Source organism: Coregonus clupeaformis, chromosome 19, assembly GCF_020615455.1.
Source record: "Coregonus clupeaformis isolate EN_2021a chromosome 19, ASM2061545v1, whole genome shotgun sequence".
Lineage (NCBI taxonomy): Eukaryota > Metazoa > Chordata > Actinopteri > Salmoniformes > Salmonidae > Coregonus > Coregonus clupeaformis.
In genome coordinates, this window is record NC_059210.1 from 24,524,033 (window position 1) to 24,541,871 (window position 17,839).

Consider the following 17,839-nt stretch of genomic DNA (forward strand, 5'->3'; position numbering starts at 1 on the left):
GTTCAAGCAGTTGGCACACAGTTCGGACACTCATCGGTACAACACAAGACATGCAACCAGAGGTCTTTTCACTGTCCCCAGGACCAGAACAGAGGCTAGGAAACGCACAGTATTAAATAAAGCCATGACTACATGGAACTCTGCCACCCCAGGTAACTCAAGCTAGCAATAAAACCAGTACAAAAAGATATATACAGTACCAGTCAAAAGTTTGGACACACCTACTCATTCAAGGGTTTTTCTTTATTTTTACTATTTTCTACATTGTAGAATAATAGGGAAGACATCAAAACTATGAAATAACACATATGGAATCATATAGTAACCAAAAAAGTGTTAAACAAATCAAAACATATTTGAGATTCTTCAAATAGCCACCCTTTGCCTTTATGACAGCTTGCCTAACTTCCTTTCATGGGCAACGATGCACCAGGCCAGCTAGTTAACATTAGCCTAACGTTACTACATCTAGCTATGTTGAACTTCCATCCTCTCAGGCCAGGGGCATAATGCATACATTTATGGTTGATCAGAATCGCCGTTATGATCATTGGCCAGTATGGAGAATTAAGTAAAACCAGAAGTCCAAATCCCTCACATCCATGGAAAATTTAGGAAAGGGACGATTTTAGCTAGCTAACTAGCCACCGGAGGACAACGACACAACGAGATGCAACAATTCAAGTTCTGTCAATGACATTTGCCTTCTAACTTGATGTGATTGGTGTGAAGCCAAATGCAAACTGGCTTCCCTTGATACTTTCTTCTGGTGCGCCAGAACCATTCACAACTGAGCTCACTCAGTTTAGCTCAACGCTGATTGGCTATAATTAAATTTTTTATCAAGGGAGGCCAAATGCTCGCTGGCTTTCCTTGCATTCAATGCTACGGGTGGGAACAATGTCATACTTTTTTTTGACCAGACAGCACAGATGGGCTACACATATAGACACAGAGGGGCGCTGTTTCGTTCGCTTGGATGCTTTTCCGGTGAGATACATTCAGCCTCTTGCTAATTTAAGGACATTTATGAAACACAGAGAGACAAAAGATAAATAAATAATTTGGTATGTTTTTTTCTTCGTTCTTTCTTTGTCATTTGGGGGAAGCCTGGCTTCCCTTGGCCGCCATGAATACACGCCACTGCCCAGGGCCCCAAGCTTAGTGATGAGGTTGGAGGGCACTATGGTGTTAACGGCTGAGCTTTAATCAATGAACAGCATTCTTACATAGGTATTCCTCTTGTCAAGATGGGATAGGGCAGTGTGCAGTGCGATGGTGATTGCGTCATCATGTATTTATCACTTGCTTACATTGTCATTGTCTCCTTTCAGTATCAGCAGTTGAAGTTTCTGTTTGAAATGGGAAGTCATGTGCACAGCTGTTTCACAGTAATACTGTTAGCATACTAACATGGCTGGCTGGATAACCCAATCAGTGTTCTAGCAGTAGAATGACATTCTAACCAAAACCAGATTCAGGTAAAAAACTATTAACCAAGGCTCTGAGAAAATAGGTTTCTTACCATCACAATCAACCCACTAAGATTTGAGTCATTTATTTTAGCTATGTACAGGTAATGCTGAATGTCACAATGAATAGAAAATAAATAAAATCACATTGAACCAATCAATCCTCTTAACAGAGGTCACTAATTATAACCTTTTGCTCTCTCCCATTCACATACACTCCTTTTTAAAATGTTAATTTCTCTTAGATAGATATGATATAGTTGCTGTAGCTTTGCTGTCGTTGCGATTTGCAGTTGATATAATTATTTGATGACATTATCCTTTATGTTTTTGGTGTGTCTCTAGATCTAGTGGGTGGGGTCTTCGGCAGGAGAGGGGGTCTATGGTCATATATTATAACACTAATCTGTCTGGACCACCCCTCAGCTCACACACCTGTTCCCTACTGGTTCCCTTGTACCCCCCAGCCTCCTCCACAGCCTAGTATGATAGGTACAGGTGGGCACCCACAGTCCTATGGTTCTCTATGGTCTCCCAACCACACATGATCTGGAAGTGGGGTCTAGATGTACAGATGATCGGAGAGTTCATATCCCTGTGATTAACAAAAAAAAAACTATTTGAATGAATGACTCTTCTTTCTCTATCCACCTTCCCTCATTCATAATGTGATTATTTTTATTTTTCCCTTATTCCTGCCCGAATCCTTCAGTCTCCTCAATGGCAAACAGAAGTTTCTCTTTCAGTTGCTCCAGACTCCTGTAGGGCGGCAGGTCCAGACGATTGAAGCTGTGTGAGTGTTCGAGATGAAAAGAAAAGAGACAGTGAGGGATACATTTGTGGTTAGCAGGGGTACATTCATAGATACAAAAGTAATGGATGTTGTCATGGGAACGATAAATCAACTATGGCAGAGGAATTGAGGAAAATGTCAGTCTCACCAGGTGTGGCTTCTTGGAAGCCAAGTCTCCTTCCCCACCTTGTCTATACAGAATTTCTGTGGTCCATTACTCCCTAAGGGGAAGAGAGACCATGTTAGATTCTTGGGCAGGGAATTACATTTCTGTCAAAAGACATTTGACAGTGAAGAAGGTGGTTATTGTATTACAATTACTTTATTCGTCAATTGTACACAACGTCCATCCAAAATTTGACTTCAGCTTTATTTCAACCCCTCCGAAAGAAACACATATATATACAGGTTAGAGAGGTTGGAGCTGGGGGCTGCCATACTGGGTGCCCGTGGAGCAGTTGTTGTGGGTGGTTAAGTGCCTCGCTCAAGGGCACAACGGCAGGCAATGGAGAATTCAATTAATCCGATTTTTTTATATGAATAAAGATTAGCTAAAGTGCCAAAATTCAGCATTTTGACATGTCCCTCCGTGCATGGTTCCAGGAAGATTTTAACCCACTTAACCCCAAAATGTATCCAAGTTTTCACCACCATTGTAAAGCCCTAGTTATTTTGTTGCTTTGACTAAGTCATTTCTGAAGATTATTATTCATTTAATGTGATTAGTGATTCATTCAGTGATAAAAAATAACATGTCCCCAATTTTAAGGTCAACTCCGTTACTTGATCTGAACTCTCATTTTAATATGGTGAAAAAAGAAACAGTCTAATACTGTGAAAGCAGGTGAGCTTTTTGCCGATTTTCTGGTGTTTTGTGGTGGAAAACTAAGTGGGTTGAGCATAACACGTCAACCCTGTTTACCCATTAGATAGACAGGCTAGAAATATTTTAACAATGTACAGTGGGGAAAAAAAGTATTTAGTCAGCCACCAATTGTGCAAGTTCTCCCACTTAAAAAGATGAGAGAGGCCTGTACTTTTCATCATAGGTACACGTCAACTATGACAGACAAAATGAGGAAATAAATTCCAGAAAATCACATTGTAGGATTTTTAATGAATTTATTTGCAAATTATGGTGGAAAATAAGTATTTGGTCAATAACAAAAGTTTCTCTATACTTTGTTATATACCCTTTGTTGGCAATGACACAGGTCAAACGTTTTCTGTAAGTCTTCACAAGGTTTTCACACACTGTTGCTGGTATTTTGGCCCATTCCTCCATGCAGATCTCCTCTAGAGCAGTGATGTTTTGGGGCTGTCGCTGGGCAACACGGACTTTCAACTCCCTCCAAAGATTTTCTATGGGGTTGAGATCTGGAGACTGGCTAGGCCACTCCAGGACCTTGAAATGCTTCTTACGAAGCCACTCCTTCGTTGCCCGGGCGGTGTGTTTGGGATCATTGTCATGCTGAAAGACCCAGCCACGTTTCATCTTCAATGCCCTTGCTGATGGAAGGAGGTTTTCACTCAAAATCTCACGATACATGGCCCCATTCATTCTTTCCTTTACACGGATCAGTCGTCCTGGTCCCTTTGCAGAAAAACAGCCCCAAAGCATGATGTTTCCACCCCCATGCTTCACAGTAGGTATGGTGTTCTTTGGATGCAACTCAGCATTCTTTGTCCTCCAAACACGACGAGTTGAGTTTTTACCAAAAAGTTATATTTTGGTTTCATCTGACCATATGACATTCTCCCAATCCTCTTCTGGATTATCCAAATGCACTCTAGCAAACTTCAGACGGGCCTGGACATGTACTGGCTTAAGCAGGGGGACACGTCTGGCACTGCAGGATTTGAGTCCCTGGCGGCGTAGTGTGTTACTGATGGTAGGCTTTGTTACTTTGGTCCCAGCTCTCTGCAGGTCATTCACTAGGTCCCCCCGTGTGGTTCTGGGATTTTTGCTCACCGTTCTTGTGATCATTTTGACCCCACGGGGTGAGATCTTGCGTGGAGCCCCAGATCGAGGGAGATTATCAGTGGTCTTGTATGTCTTCCATTTCCTAATAATTGCTCCCACAGTTGATTTCTTCAAACCAAGCTGCTTACCTATTGCAGATTCAGTCTTCCCAGCCTGGTGCAGGTCTACAATTTTGTTTCTGGTGTCCTTTGACAGCTCTTTGGTCTTGGCCATAGTGGAGTTTGGAGTGTGACTGTTTGAGGTTGTGGACAGGTGTCTTTTATACTGATAACAAGTTCAAACAGGTGCCATTAATACAGGACAGAGGAGCCTCTTAAAGAAGAAGTTACAGGTCTGTGAGAGCCAGAAATCTTGCTTGTTTGTAGGTGACCAAATACTTATTTTCCACCATAATTTGCAAATAAATCCATTAAAAATCCTACAATGTGATTTTCTGGATTTTTTTTCTCTCAATTTGTCTGTCATAGTTGACGTGTACCTATGATGAAAATTACAGGCCTCTCTCATCTTTTTAAGTGGGAGAACTTGCACAATTGGTGGCTGACTAAATACTTTTCTTCCCCACTGTACATTTGTTTTGTGAAGCTTGCATCCAATTGTCCCTTCCTGTTGCACACAACAAGCTTCCATTCCCCCTGTCACAAGGGGATCTATGGCTGATTTAAGACATAATTGTCAACCCTGTTACTTTATTTGGCACTTAATATACACTTAGTATAGTATTTCTTTTATTTAACCTCTTGAGAACGTGTTTTTTATTAAGTTGAACATGTGCCCTTTATGACAGAATGGTAAAATCAGACGTTTTTTCCCCCACCAAGTTACACATCTGAAAAGGCACCGTATTGGTGGAACGACCCACCTATGAGTTCAGCAAAGCCTCCGACTGGCAGACGGCATGTTCCTGTGACAAACTGGAGCAGGCGGATCCGCTTCTCATTGTCCATATCCTTTACCACCTGCATAATACACAGGTAAGACACGTCAAGGATGCACATAGTGAGATATAGACAGTCATCAACAGTCTCACATACACACAAGATGCTGTGAAGAGAGGCCACCATACCTGCCAGAACCAGTGTATCTGCTTGCTGTTCTTGGTATAGTGCCGATAGATGGTGTTCTTCTGCCAGTCACTGAGGTCTATCTCCTGCATCCCACATAGCATCAGCTGGAGGAAGGAATGAGACCATACCATTAATCCACAGTCAAAAAGAGGGAATCTGCAACAAATAGTCCCCTCTACCAACTTATAAGTCTTTGTGAAAGCTCCATAACCTATAACTCTGCCTAGCTAACCCAGCATGTCCTTCCAGACCCTTTACGTACCTCCAGCTCTTTCTCATCAAAGTAGCGTAGCCACTCCAGAGGCACGACCTCATTGAAGCCATCCAAGAAGGCTTTAGTCTGCTCCTCCACACCACGCATGAACCGCCAGTCCGTCAGCAGACTGCGGAAACAGGGATTCATTTTCTAAGCAACAAGGGAGGATATTTATTCAAACAAATTGAGTGTCAACATGAAACAACATTAATGCTAGTCTGCAGAGTACCAATCTCTGGTATCACAGGATTGATAGGCATACAGACGGGAGTCAAAGTAGTGACGGAGATGGCTGACCTGATATACTCCTCCTTGTTCTCCGCGGTGACCAGCTCGTTCTCTCCATCATCCTTCAGCTGGTGGGTGGACACCTTCCCCAGAATCTCCATATCCTGAGCAAAGTACAGCTCCACTCCACACTCCTCCAGACAGTTATCCCTGTAGACATAACACAGACGCATTATACACATGTTAAAGCTTTAAGCTACACAATTATGTAAAACACTTCCATCAGGCTCTTCACATACACAGTTTGCCACAAGGGCGACCACATTCAAACAGTCTCACACACACATAATAAAGGAGCGGTGCACTTACTTGACCCACATGATAGAGTTGTAGAACTCAGGGTCAATAGACTCCAAGTCTTTCAGAGTGGGTTTCTTATTGAGCATACGCTTGTAGAATGGCAGAGTGAAGCCAGTATCGATGAACTTGCCATGGTACAGGGCCTAAAAGGGAGAGGGGAGGATGCAATAAGTACCATACCAAAACTAAAATATATCATAAGCGTCATCCCTCCTATGGGCCAATACACATAGATACAGACATATATGGCTCACATCAACACCATCATCCCAGTACCATTAGACCCACTCCAATTCGCATACCGTCCCAACAGATCCACAGATGACGCAATCTCTATTGCACTCCACACTGCCCTTTCCCACCTGGACAAAAGGAACACCTACGTGAGAATGCTGTTCATTGACTACAGCTCAGTGATCAACACCATAGTGCCATCAAAGCTCATCAGTCCCAGGGTCCTTAGCTTAGTGAACACCTCCCTCTGCGACTGGATCCTGGACTTCCTGACGGGCAGCCCCCAGGTGGTAAGGGTAGGCAGCAACACATCTGCATCACCACCTGGTATGGCAACTGCTCGGCATCTGACCGCAAGGCGCTACAGAGGGTAGTGTATACAGCCTAGTACAAGCTTCCTGCCATCCAGGACCTCTATAACAGACGGTGTCAGAGGAAGGCCCTAAAAATTGCCAAAGACTCCAGCTACCCTAGTCATAGACTGTTTTCTTTGCTACTGCACGGCAAGCGGTACCGGAGCGCCAAGTCTAGGTCCAAAAGGCTCCTTAACAGCTTCTATCCCCAAGCTATAAGACTGCTGAACAGTTAACTGCTGCTACTCGCTGTTTATCATCTATGCATAGTCGCTTTACCCCTACCTACATGTACATATTACCTCAATTACCCTGTACCCCCACACATTGACTCAGTACCGGTACCCCCTGTATATAGCCTCATTATTATTTTTTTATTGTGTAATTTTTTTTTTTTACTTTAGTTTAGTTTATTTAGTAAATATTTTCTTAATTCTTATTTTTTTTACTGCCTTGCTGGTTAAGGGCTTGTAAGTAAGCATTTCACAATAAGGTCTACACCGGTTGTATTCAGCGCATGTGACAAATACAATTTGATTTGATATAGCCTATTAGCCTAACCACAGTAAAGTGTTACCACACACGCACACACAGAACACTTAAAGTGTCAGTCACAAGTCTGTCTCTGTGTGGAAAAGATTGATGATTCAGTTAGTACTGAAGCGGTGGATAAGACCCAGACTGTATAATGTAATACCACAGAGCCCCAGTGTATATCTGTCCAAGAACAACACAGACACCCTCCACTGAGTGACTCACAGTCTGTTCAGTCTGCACCGTCAGTACTAGCATCATCCTCTGCTCTGAGCAACAGGACATGAGGCAGAGAGAGAGACGGAAAAGTGAGAGAGAGGGGAAGTGGGGAGCAGGAGGAGGGGAGCGAAAAAGAGGAGAAAAGGAGCCCAGAAAAGAGGGAGAGAAGACATGGGCTATATGAGACAAGCATCTTTATAAGGGGTGTTGTCTGAAGTGTGCTAGCAGACTAAATACAGGCCATTCTTGGCGGGTGTGGGCTGTGTGGCAGTGAGGTCATGCTCTGGAGGAGGGGAGGGGGTTGAGAGGGTGGTGCTGTTGGTTTTGGGGCCTGTAGCTTCTGGATATTGTCCCAGAGAGAGTTGGGTTTGGCAAGATGGGCGGTGGGGGAGGGGAGGGTTCTTAGTATAATAAACTTATTCACTTGGTTTAGGGACACATAGCTTTAAAACGACTTACAGATGAAGAACACACACCCACAGACACTCATACACTGCCCTCACCTCTCCTGTTCCTAAAAAACATTATGTGCTACACATCCTCATCATATGTTCTTCAATTCTAACCATAACTATTGTTGTAGTTGACTTTTGTTGTTGTTGCAGATCTGGGCAAAATTTGCCAATGAAGCATTGCTCACCATGGCGATGAATCGCCCTATGAAGCGGAAGTATGTGAGGTGGTCAGGGTTGATGGAGGAGGCGGGGTTGATCTGTAGACAGTAGTTATTCTTCCCAGCGTACTCAAACAGACAGTACATAGGGTTCAGCACCTCATGGGACAGCAGGAAGAACCACTCTCTGTATTGGGGAGAGACAGGGCATTACACATCTATATCTATCAGAGACAGACCATTGTTTTGCCTCATGGAAAAGCAGGGTGTGTACAGGCTAACTACCCTTCTGCTTATGTGTGAGGGCTACAAATTGTTACTTTTTGCCATTCTCGTTTTTTGGATTGACAACAGAGTAGTGCAGAATTTTACAAAACATTTCATACATTACAAAACCACACATTTGACAACAGCAGCAAACATGACACAATCAGTGATTTTGACAGCACAAACAAGTTGCATGGTTGTTAAAATAGACTGTATAATTTAAAAATACTTTGTAAAAATGGGGTCTGGTTTCTCCACACACCTGCACAAATACAACTAAAATGTAACGAATAAAACTAATACAAGCACAACAATATCAAATTCACAAATTATTCTACATATGGAGGTCATTCACGGTACGGCAGTTTCAACAGAAACGTGTACTCCTGAAAAACAGGTCTTTATTTCTTCTGGTCATGACATTTCCATTTAGCATCATACTAAGTGGTGTAACTGTAGTGCACCCCAAACTATTTTCATATAGAAACTCTATAACCAAACTCAGAAATGGCTTCCAAATGTCAATTTTCTGTCAGCAAAAAATGAAAGTGCAACTGCCGTACTGAGGAATGGTCCAATACGGAGCCATCACTGAACTGTTATTTGAAATCATTACATGTACACAGTAAGCACATGGGCATACAGATATACATACTCACTAACACAAAAAAAACACCATAAAACACCATGAAGACAAGCAGTATAATGTGGAACATGAAATGCATGTAGAGAATGAAGCCCCGGCCACCACCAAGCCCCTGACCTTTGCCCCCACGGCCGGCCAGCCAGTCCCGGGGGTCATACCGGGGCTGTGCAGACACCTCCAAACATCCCGTCCGTGGTTCTACCCTGTGGTAGAACAGCATGACGTAACCTACCATAGGGTAAAACCACTGGCGCGACACCAGAGACAGAGACACACGCAAACACAGACCACGAGGAGTAGGAGGAGGGGGAGGAACAAAGCCCGGGATCCCACCGCTGACACCAACCAGAGGTGGACACACACTGTCACCAGTCCACAAACACCAAAACACACACAGACAACAGATGACAGTGCAAGAGACAGGGGCTGTGAGGGAGATGATGAATGATGGATGATGGACATTTAAGTAAGGAACACAGGGTAGACAAGGAAGACTAACAGCTAGGAGAAAGAAAGACAACTGTTGTAAGAGGCAGCAGGCCAGACATGCAGGCAGGAAACGGTCATCTTACCTGGCAATGCCTCCATAATCAAGACCTTCCTCTCCCCTCATGATGATGTAGAGTCTTCTACGCAAGTCATACGGTTTCACATTCATGATCTGAGGAAATAGAACAAAAAACACAGGCACATACAGTACATCACAAAAAAGAAACTACCACCCTACGATCATATATCAGTTGTTAAAATACAAATAGTGGTACTAATTAATACATAACCAAAAATAGCAACCCTCATGCAAGTTTAATCACATAACATTTAGAATAGAATATCCTCAGTAGGTAAACTGACTCCATGTCATTCTTACCTGCTGAAACGAGTCCTCAAATAGAGTCTGTCTGGACACTGAGATTTTCACGTGACTGGGTAAGGCATTGGACTGGAGAGGCAGAGAGAAGTGTAAAAATGTATTTAATCAATACTAGACATCAGACAAAGAGATCTCTTGAGTCTGAACAGTAGAAGTGAACTGAGGTAAGAGCCTGTTCTCATAACAGAGGTCTAAGATATGAGAGTCAGCACTTACATGGCACAGGAAGCGGAACTGGTGGTATTTCCACCTGAAGCTGCGATCATAGGCCCCGGGGGAACCACCCGTCCTCGACCTACAGAGAAAAAAAGGAGCTTCTTTTATTCTGTTCCAGCAAGAAATAAATGAAATAGCAAAGCCAGGTTTTACATGTGTACATGTCAGGTAAGGATACTGTAGCTGTACTGGGAAAAGACAGGCCAACATGTCTGTCCCAATGCTTTAGAGACTGGAAAATAGGGCCCTGTTGCGGAGCTGCGCAGTGAGGACTTTGGGCAGTATTCTATTGAAGTGGTCAGATGTGATGTGAAGCAGGATTGAAATAAGTGGGTTAAGCCCAGAGATGGACGTATGCCTTGGTGTGCAGCTGTGTTAATAGAAGCTACACCACTTCACTACAGACATACTGGATATGTGCCTCGTCAGCAGAGGAGAAACCGAGTGGGCGAGAGAGAGCAAGGAAGGGGAAATATGGAGCCCGAGGAAAAGAGAGAGAGAGGGGCCTCTGATACTCGCTTTATCGAATGCTGCCAGGCACATCTTGGTTTTGGTTAGGACGTTTCAGACCACAGAGGCAACCCTTTGGCTACAGATATGGACTGCAGCAGTATCATATGTAAAACATTTAAGACAGTTTAAAAACCCTCTATGAACACTCATCTAAAAATATAACACCAAGACCTTCATATGTTTCAACATCAGCATGAACACTTGCTCTCTCTCATACACACACATCCATACGTACACACAGACAGACTCAGACAGCAGAGCAGTCTGCTTTGGACTTGATTTGTTGGCCCATTTTGAAGATTTCAAAATAAGGCCATGCTTCAAGGCAAGACACATATGCTTATGTTTACATGCATGTATATGTGTGTACGTACATATAATCCCCTTCCTCATATCTAGGCTAGCTATCTATGCCCTAAAGATAGTCAACGTAAATTCCCTCTGGTTCAAAGAAACAGGGGAAAAAGGGGAAAAGGAAAGAAATCCAAACAAAAGCCGGCTATGATGTGAGAATCCCTGCATACATCATCCCTGACAGAAAAGAGCCGTACGGTGCTTTTATCAGTAGATTTGATCAGAAACTGTAACTACCCTTCTCAAAAACGGGTCTGCAGAATAATATTTACCCTGACTCAAACCCGGGACGAGGGTCTTTAAAGCTGGTGGTGCGAGAGTTGTGATCCACAAAATATCGGACTCCCTCCGCGGTGTACTTCATTTCCCAGCCAGGGGGCAGGGGGGGCTCCTGGATCATCCTGTAAGAGGGAGAGGGCAGTGAGCAGAGCCTAAACGGGAGGCTCCCCAAACTATGCACATCTGTCCCCCCTGGCCCCAGCCCTGGCTCTGGCCCTTGCCCCGTCCCACTAGCAGCTCTCCCTGACCGGGATTCAGAACCTCTGGCCACAGCGGTGATGCTTCTGAGACCACATGGATGTAGTTATACAACATGAAAATATAAATATGAGGGAAAATGTAACTCAACTTTACTGAGGTGGTGAATGAGGGAGTGAATGAACTAATTTATGAATGAGGGAGTGAATTAACTAATTGATGAATGAATAAAATGCTATGACACTGTCAAATGTCCTAAAACCCACAATAATACAATCTGGATAATTCGGCCATCCACTATTGATGTCGTTTTGTTGTTCGATTTGATGTGAGGGGACAGCAGTACCACCCACACTAGTTCCATAGGCCCCTCCTTGACCAATAGCTTACAATACTAATCTAAACCCCACCCTCACGGCTCAGAGACACGTTGACACAGCCTTCAATTCAGGTGACATAGGACACCGCCCTATTGACCTGTGCAGAATGATTTCAAAATATGGATCTCAATTACTGGTAGATTATGTCTATGACTCTACATGATTAATTAATATAATTATAAGGATGTCTGATGAGTGTGCTGCATAGCGTTGGGCCCTCGAGCTACCAGTCCCTATCCTACACTAGTTAATATAATATCAGTGAAAATATGGGAGCAATGTATGGTGGCATTTCTCTGAGACACCTGTGTGTACAAACATGAACACACACACACACACACACACACAAACACACACACACACCCACACACAATTAACAAACGCACACTTTCACAGTGGAGCAAAGACAGATTGGCTTACCCTTGGGTTCTTGGATCCTCCCACTGTGTGGTCCGTGTGTTGTGGTTGACAAAATACACCCTCCCATTGTCCTGCCGTTTCTCTACAGGGACCAAGAGAAGTGACTACAGTTAATAACAGGAGAGATCAACAGTTGACTATTTTGTTTCAGTACAAAGTGAATGTGTGTGGAGATGTGAATGTCAACCGTAGTATACAGTGAATTGTTGTGAGTGAGAAGAAGAGGAAAGAGAAAAAGGTATGGCTAAATCTCGCAAAGCTGACTGAATACTGACGCGTCTGTGTTGCATTTCACTCATGCTTGTTCCAAAATAACTTTCTACAATCCACCTCAGCCTTTCTGACTTGGCTCTGGAGGACACGGTGTTGGAGAAAGATGGGGGCGGACTCAGACGTAGAATGTTACAGAGGTGTAAAGAGCAAAAACGTAACTTTGAGGGAGAGCCGGAAAAGGACAATTTGCTGACTATTTTATATTTCTAGCAGTCGGAGTCCTACAATGACTACATGGAAGATAATGACATGGCAACCATGTCAACTTCCTCCACCAAGAATGTGTGTTGTGTGCGTTGATATGTTCAAGTTTGTGCATCTCTGTGTTGCTTTAGTCCTGACCCACTGATTTCGTGACCATAGTTGGGGCCCCCTCCGCCCCCTTCTCTCTCTCCACCCCCACCACTCTCTCTCTGACATCTTGTTCTCATTAGCAGATGTGTGTGGAAGGCACAGGAACAGTAGCGCTCATGTTGCAACTCTTACTAGCCTGCTAATTTTCCCCCTCTCCTTCACTTTCCCCCCTCTATTCCACCACCCCTCCTTTTTTGACTGTTCCCGCGCTTGGTCAAGTCTTTCTCTCCTTTCTATTTCCTGTAAAGAGTTTCTTTCAATCCACCCTCTCTTCTCTCCCTCTTTTACGCCCCAAAGAAAGAGGGCAACCACAGATGACACAGAAATACATGAAAGGAAATTCATCAAAATTAAAGCAATGTATAATTGAGGCTTTTGCTTGGGATGCCGCAACATGTTGAAAAATAATCATGGTTAGAAAATATGAGTGTGCATGGGTGAGTGCGAATGTAAGTATGTGAAAATGTGAGGTGGAGAGAAAAATGCCAATGACCATTACTTCTGAGTGATGGAGTGTGTGTGTATACACTGTATAATTGTGTGGGTGGGAATGTTGGTAGAATATGCGCTTTTGAGAATATTAATGAATATATGAATGCATGAGAGCAGAGCGCCTAGGAATATATGAGTAGAGCACAATACGGCCACACAAATATAACAACCAATTCCTTGAGATTACACTTGAACCAACAACTAATCAAAAATATCAGGGAAAAGACCAAAATCCCTAACAACAATTCAATCAAATCATACTTTTTGACCAATAACTAAATGGTAAGATGAGTTTGGCTGTAAGAATAAAGGGATCTTCAGTATGAGCTTCTTTGATTAAGGACAAGGCTATATATCACAATGTATACAAGACACCAAACAACAGATGTGAGCCCACAGTGGTGTATATCTGTGTGAGTGTGTATGCGTGAGAAAGACACACAAACCAACTCTCCCCCCTCAACACAAAAACAAAGTCCTGTGCCCTTGAAATGCATACATGTTATCAGAACCCACTCTCATAACAACCAGTGCAGGTGTCGATGTAGCCAATGCCACTCTTCAGCATCACTGGACCCAGAAGCATCTCCATTTACTCATCTCACTGGTCACAGGTCCTGGGACCATTGGGGGCCACTGATTATTACTAGTCTTAGTGTGGCGAGAAGTGATAGGTGTATGTGTAGGAAACACTTACCCCATCCTGGAGGGAGCGCACCGAGAGGGTCATTTTCCACAGCTGGAACGCCAGACGACTGAGGGAGAGAGAGAGAGAGAATACGTTTCCAGTTAGGACACTTTCCACCTCCTTCCTCCACCTTTGTCTTCTTCTCACACTCGCTTCACGGCAGCGGCTCTGTGTGAAATTCTTCTGTCCGTCCACACAGCTCCCAACTCAGTTCTCACACTGGTGTGAGGTAGAAAAAAACTCAGAAAACTAAACATACAGGGGGGGAAAAGGAAGAACGCAGCAAATGCCTCAAAATGCCACAGAAACCACACAGTTTAACACCCTGAGTCTGGTGGAGCTGGAGCGAGCAGAGGGGTGCTAAGGGGTATCCCAGAAGGCTAAGGTGGCCTCTCTCGTGCAGCTGGAACAGGAGACTGACAGAGAGGCTCAGACGCAGCTCGTATGCCTTCCAAAAACTACACACTCAGGACAGAAAAAACATGCTGTTCCAATGAGATCACTGGCTGGCTTCAAGCCCCACCCTGTCTCCTGCCACCCTGGCACCCCTCCCTACCCCACCCATCTGCAGAGGTCCTCCTCTTCTAGATGTGCTGTGAAAGTAAGCAGGCAGGCGCGATGTCTGAGCCAACTGAGGGAACATTCATCCCTTTTCCAGACTGCCCACCCCCTCCTGACAAAAGCACCTTTATTCACCCTGCCCTGGAACCAGTGTGGTTTATTCAGCCTGTGCATACAGAGAGAAAGAGAGAGAGAGTGTGTGTGTGTGTGTGTGTGTGTGTGTGTGTGTGTGTGTGTGGCACTGTACGGAAAATGTGTATAGAAAATAGTCATTGAATGTGTATGAGCTTGTGTTTGAATACGTGTTTGTGTTTGTGTGTGTGTGTAGGTGTGTGTACATTTGCCTCCAAGTGGAAATGTAACGTTTAAGATGCTTTTGAGGAGTTAGTGCCCATACTGTTGGTTTCATGACTGAGTATGAAAGTTGTGGCTGTGGATGAAAAATTCCAGAGCAAATCTAATGAATCCATTCTCCTTACCTCAGAAGGTATTCCATTTCTTCCTATAATGAAACAAAATTGTCCTTACAGCAGCCCATGTGTCCCTGAACACACAACCAGTAGCTCCCCAGAATATTCATACTGTGCCCGTTTATGAGAGTTAATTAGGGCCGGGACGATACCAGTTTTGCGATACTCGTTAGTATCATAGCAAGGAAACAAAACATGAAGCGAATGTAACTTCTTTAGGAAAACAGCACTAATGTTGGAACGAATGATGCGGAATGGATGCGGAACGAGGAGCGGAGCATGCCCAATTTGATTGGAGTGCTGAGCGAGTTTCCCAAAGGCTGGAGCGTTGGCCTTCTCGCCCGCTCCAATATCACTCCAGTACTGCTCACTTCACGAGCTCAGGGCATGCCCAGACCAGCATGCATTTGTAGTCTACCTGTGTGGTGCTTAGTGCTGAGCGATTAGTGCTTTTTTAAGTCGGTTTGGTTATTTTTTTAGATTAAAATGTTTTTTTTGCGATTTTGGTTTCAATTATTTGAGTTGAATGCTGCAACACACAATAAAACAATTAATACAAGTCCCATGATGGTAGTGACTGCCCATTACTGCTTATCAATTATTAACCATTTATTCACACTACTTTAATAAAATATTTCAGTTGTTGTGTATATAACATTTGTTGTATTTGATTACTTTATTATTTAATTCCATGTCAACATCTCATCTCTATAAAGCTGCTGCCTATGCTTTCTGACAAAATCACTATTTTGTAGTTCTTCAAAGTAAATAAGGCATATATACTTTTATGACTATTGAATACCAACTATCAATCACTTAGATAATGTATTTTCAAGCAGATACCTAGCAAAGAAACAGCTGCTCTCTATATCCCCTCAAGATCGCGCATTCTTCTGCCTCTTCTGTAGCAGGCGTAAAATAAACACCGGAGAAGTAGATGCGCAATGGACTATGGTCATTGTAGTTAATTACCATGTTTTAAACGCTAAACTATGTAGAATATTGGCCTGCTGGTAACTACAACTACAGTGCATTCAGAAAGTATTCAGGCCCCTTCCCTTTTTCCACATTTTGTTACGTTACAGCCTTATTCTAAAATGGATTAAAATAAATAAATAAAAATTATATATATATATATATCTCATCAATCTACACACAATATCCCATAATGACAAAGTGAAAACAGGTTTTTAGACATTTTTACAAATTTATAAATTATAAAAAGTATTCAGACCCTTTGCTATGAGACTCGAAATTGAGCTCAGGTGCATCCTGTTTCCATTGATCATCCTTGAGATGTTTCTACAACTTGATTGGACTCCACCTGTGGTAAATTCAATTGATTGGACATGATTTGGAAAGGCACACACGTCTATATAAGGTCCCACAGCTGACAGTGCATGTCAGAGCAAACACCAAGCCATGAGGTCGAAGGAATTGTCTGTAGAGCTCCGAGACAGGATTGTGTCGAGGCACAGATCTGGAGAAGGGTACCAAAAAATGTCTGCAGCATTGAAGGTCCCCAAGAACACAGTGGCCTCAATCATTCTTAAATGGAAGAAGTTTGGAACCACCAAGACTCTTCCTAGAGCTGGCCGCCCGGCCAAACTGAGTAATCAGGGGAGAAGGGCCTTGGTCAGGGAGGTGACCAAGAACCCGATGGTCACTCTGACAGAGCTCCAGAGTTTGTCTGTGGAGATGGTATAACCTTCCAGAAGGACAACCATCTCTGCAGCACTCCACCAATCAGGCCTTTATGGTAGAGTGGCCAGACGGAAGCCACTCCTCAGTAAAAGGCACATGACAGCCTGCTTGGAGTTTGCCAAAAGGCATCTAAAGACTCTAAGACCATGAGAAACAAGATTCTCTGGTCTGATGAAACCAAGATAGAACTCTTTGGTCTGAATGCCAGGCGTCACGTCTGTAGGAAACCTGGCACCATCCCTACGGCGAAGCATGGTGGTAGCAGCATCATGCTGTGGGGATATTTTTGTTGCGGCAGGGACTGGGAGACTAGTCAGGATGATGGAAAGATGAACGAAGCAAAGTACAGAGAGATCCTTGATGAAAACCTGCTCCAGAGCGATCAGGACCTCAGACTGGGGTGAAGGTTCACCTTCCAACAGGACAACGACCCTAAGCACACAACCAAGACAACGCAGGAGTGGCTTCGGGACAAGTCTCGGAATGTCCTTGAGTTGCCCAGCCAGAACCCGGACTTGAACCCGATCGAACATCTCTGGAGAGTCCTGAAAAAAGCTGAGCAGCGACGCTCCCCATCCAACCTGACAGAGCTTGAGAGGATCTGCAGAGAAGAATGGGAGAAACTCCCCAAATACAGGTGTGCCAAGCTTGTAGCGTCATACCCAAGAAGACTTGAGGCTGTAATTGCTGCCAAAGGTGCTTCAACAAAGTACTGATTAAAGGGTATGAATAGTTATGTAAATGTGATGTTTTTATTTTGAATACATTTGCAAAAAAATCTAAAAACCTGCTTTTGCTTTGTCATTATGGGGTATTGTGTGTAGATTAATGAGATTTTTTTAATTAATCCATTTTAGAATAAGGCTGTAATGTAACAAAATGTGGAAAAAGTCAAGGGGACTGAATACTTTCTGAATGCACTGTACCTAATACATTGCACAGTTCAGGCTAGATCTGATTGATCTATCGCTAGAGAGCTCACAATGCGAAATGGAATTCAACGTCAGTCAATTTGTTGCTTAAAAACCAGTTAATCGCTC

General features: G+C 43.5%; 1 protein-coding gene across 3 annotated transcripts in view; it reads right to left on the reverse strand.

The window, feature by feature from the left end:
• Window positions 1–1,542: 1,542 nt before the first annotated feature.
• LOC121531803 (NEDD4-like E3 ubiquitin-protein ligase WWP2) overlaps window positions 1,543–17,839 on the reverse strand; it is a 46,883-nt gene continuing 30,586 nt past the window's right edge. For 2 of the 3 annotated variants that reach the window (XM_041837269.1, XM_041837268.1), the window contains exons 11-24: window positions 14,074–14,131; window positions 12,258–12,339; window positions 11,253–11,381; window positions 10,114–10,192; window positions 9,895–9,966; window positions 9,599–9,687; window positions 8,141–8,300; window positions 6,170–6,303; window positions 5,870–6,010; window positions 5,579–5,699; window positions 5,316–5,420; window positions 5,112–5,208; window positions 2,414–2,486; window positions 1,543–2,261 (exon numbers count right to left, since the gene is read on the reverse strand). In XM_041837269.1, coding sequence (XP_041693203.1) covers window positions 2,162–2,261; window positions 2,414–2,486; window positions 5,112–5,208; window positions 5,316–5,420; window positions 5,579–5,699; window positions 5,870–6,010; window positions 6,170–6,303; window positions 8,141–8,300; window positions 9,599–9,687; window positions 9,895–9,966; window positions 10,114–10,192; window positions 11,253–11,381; window positions 12,258–12,339; window positions 14,074–14,131 — 1,440 coding nt within the window. In that variant the 3' untranslated portion in view covers window positions 1,543–2,161. The remainder of the gene's footprint in view (window positions 2,262–2,413; window positions 2,487–5,111; window positions 5,209–5,315; window positions 5,421–5,578; window positions 5,700–5,869; window positions 6,011–6,169; window positions 6,304–8,140; window positions 8,301–9,598; window positions 9,688–9,894; window positions 9,967–10,113; window positions 10,193–11,252; window positions 11,382–12,257; window positions 12,340–14,073; window positions 14,132–17,839) is intronic. The other variant, XM_041837270.1, reaches the window with a different exon arrangement.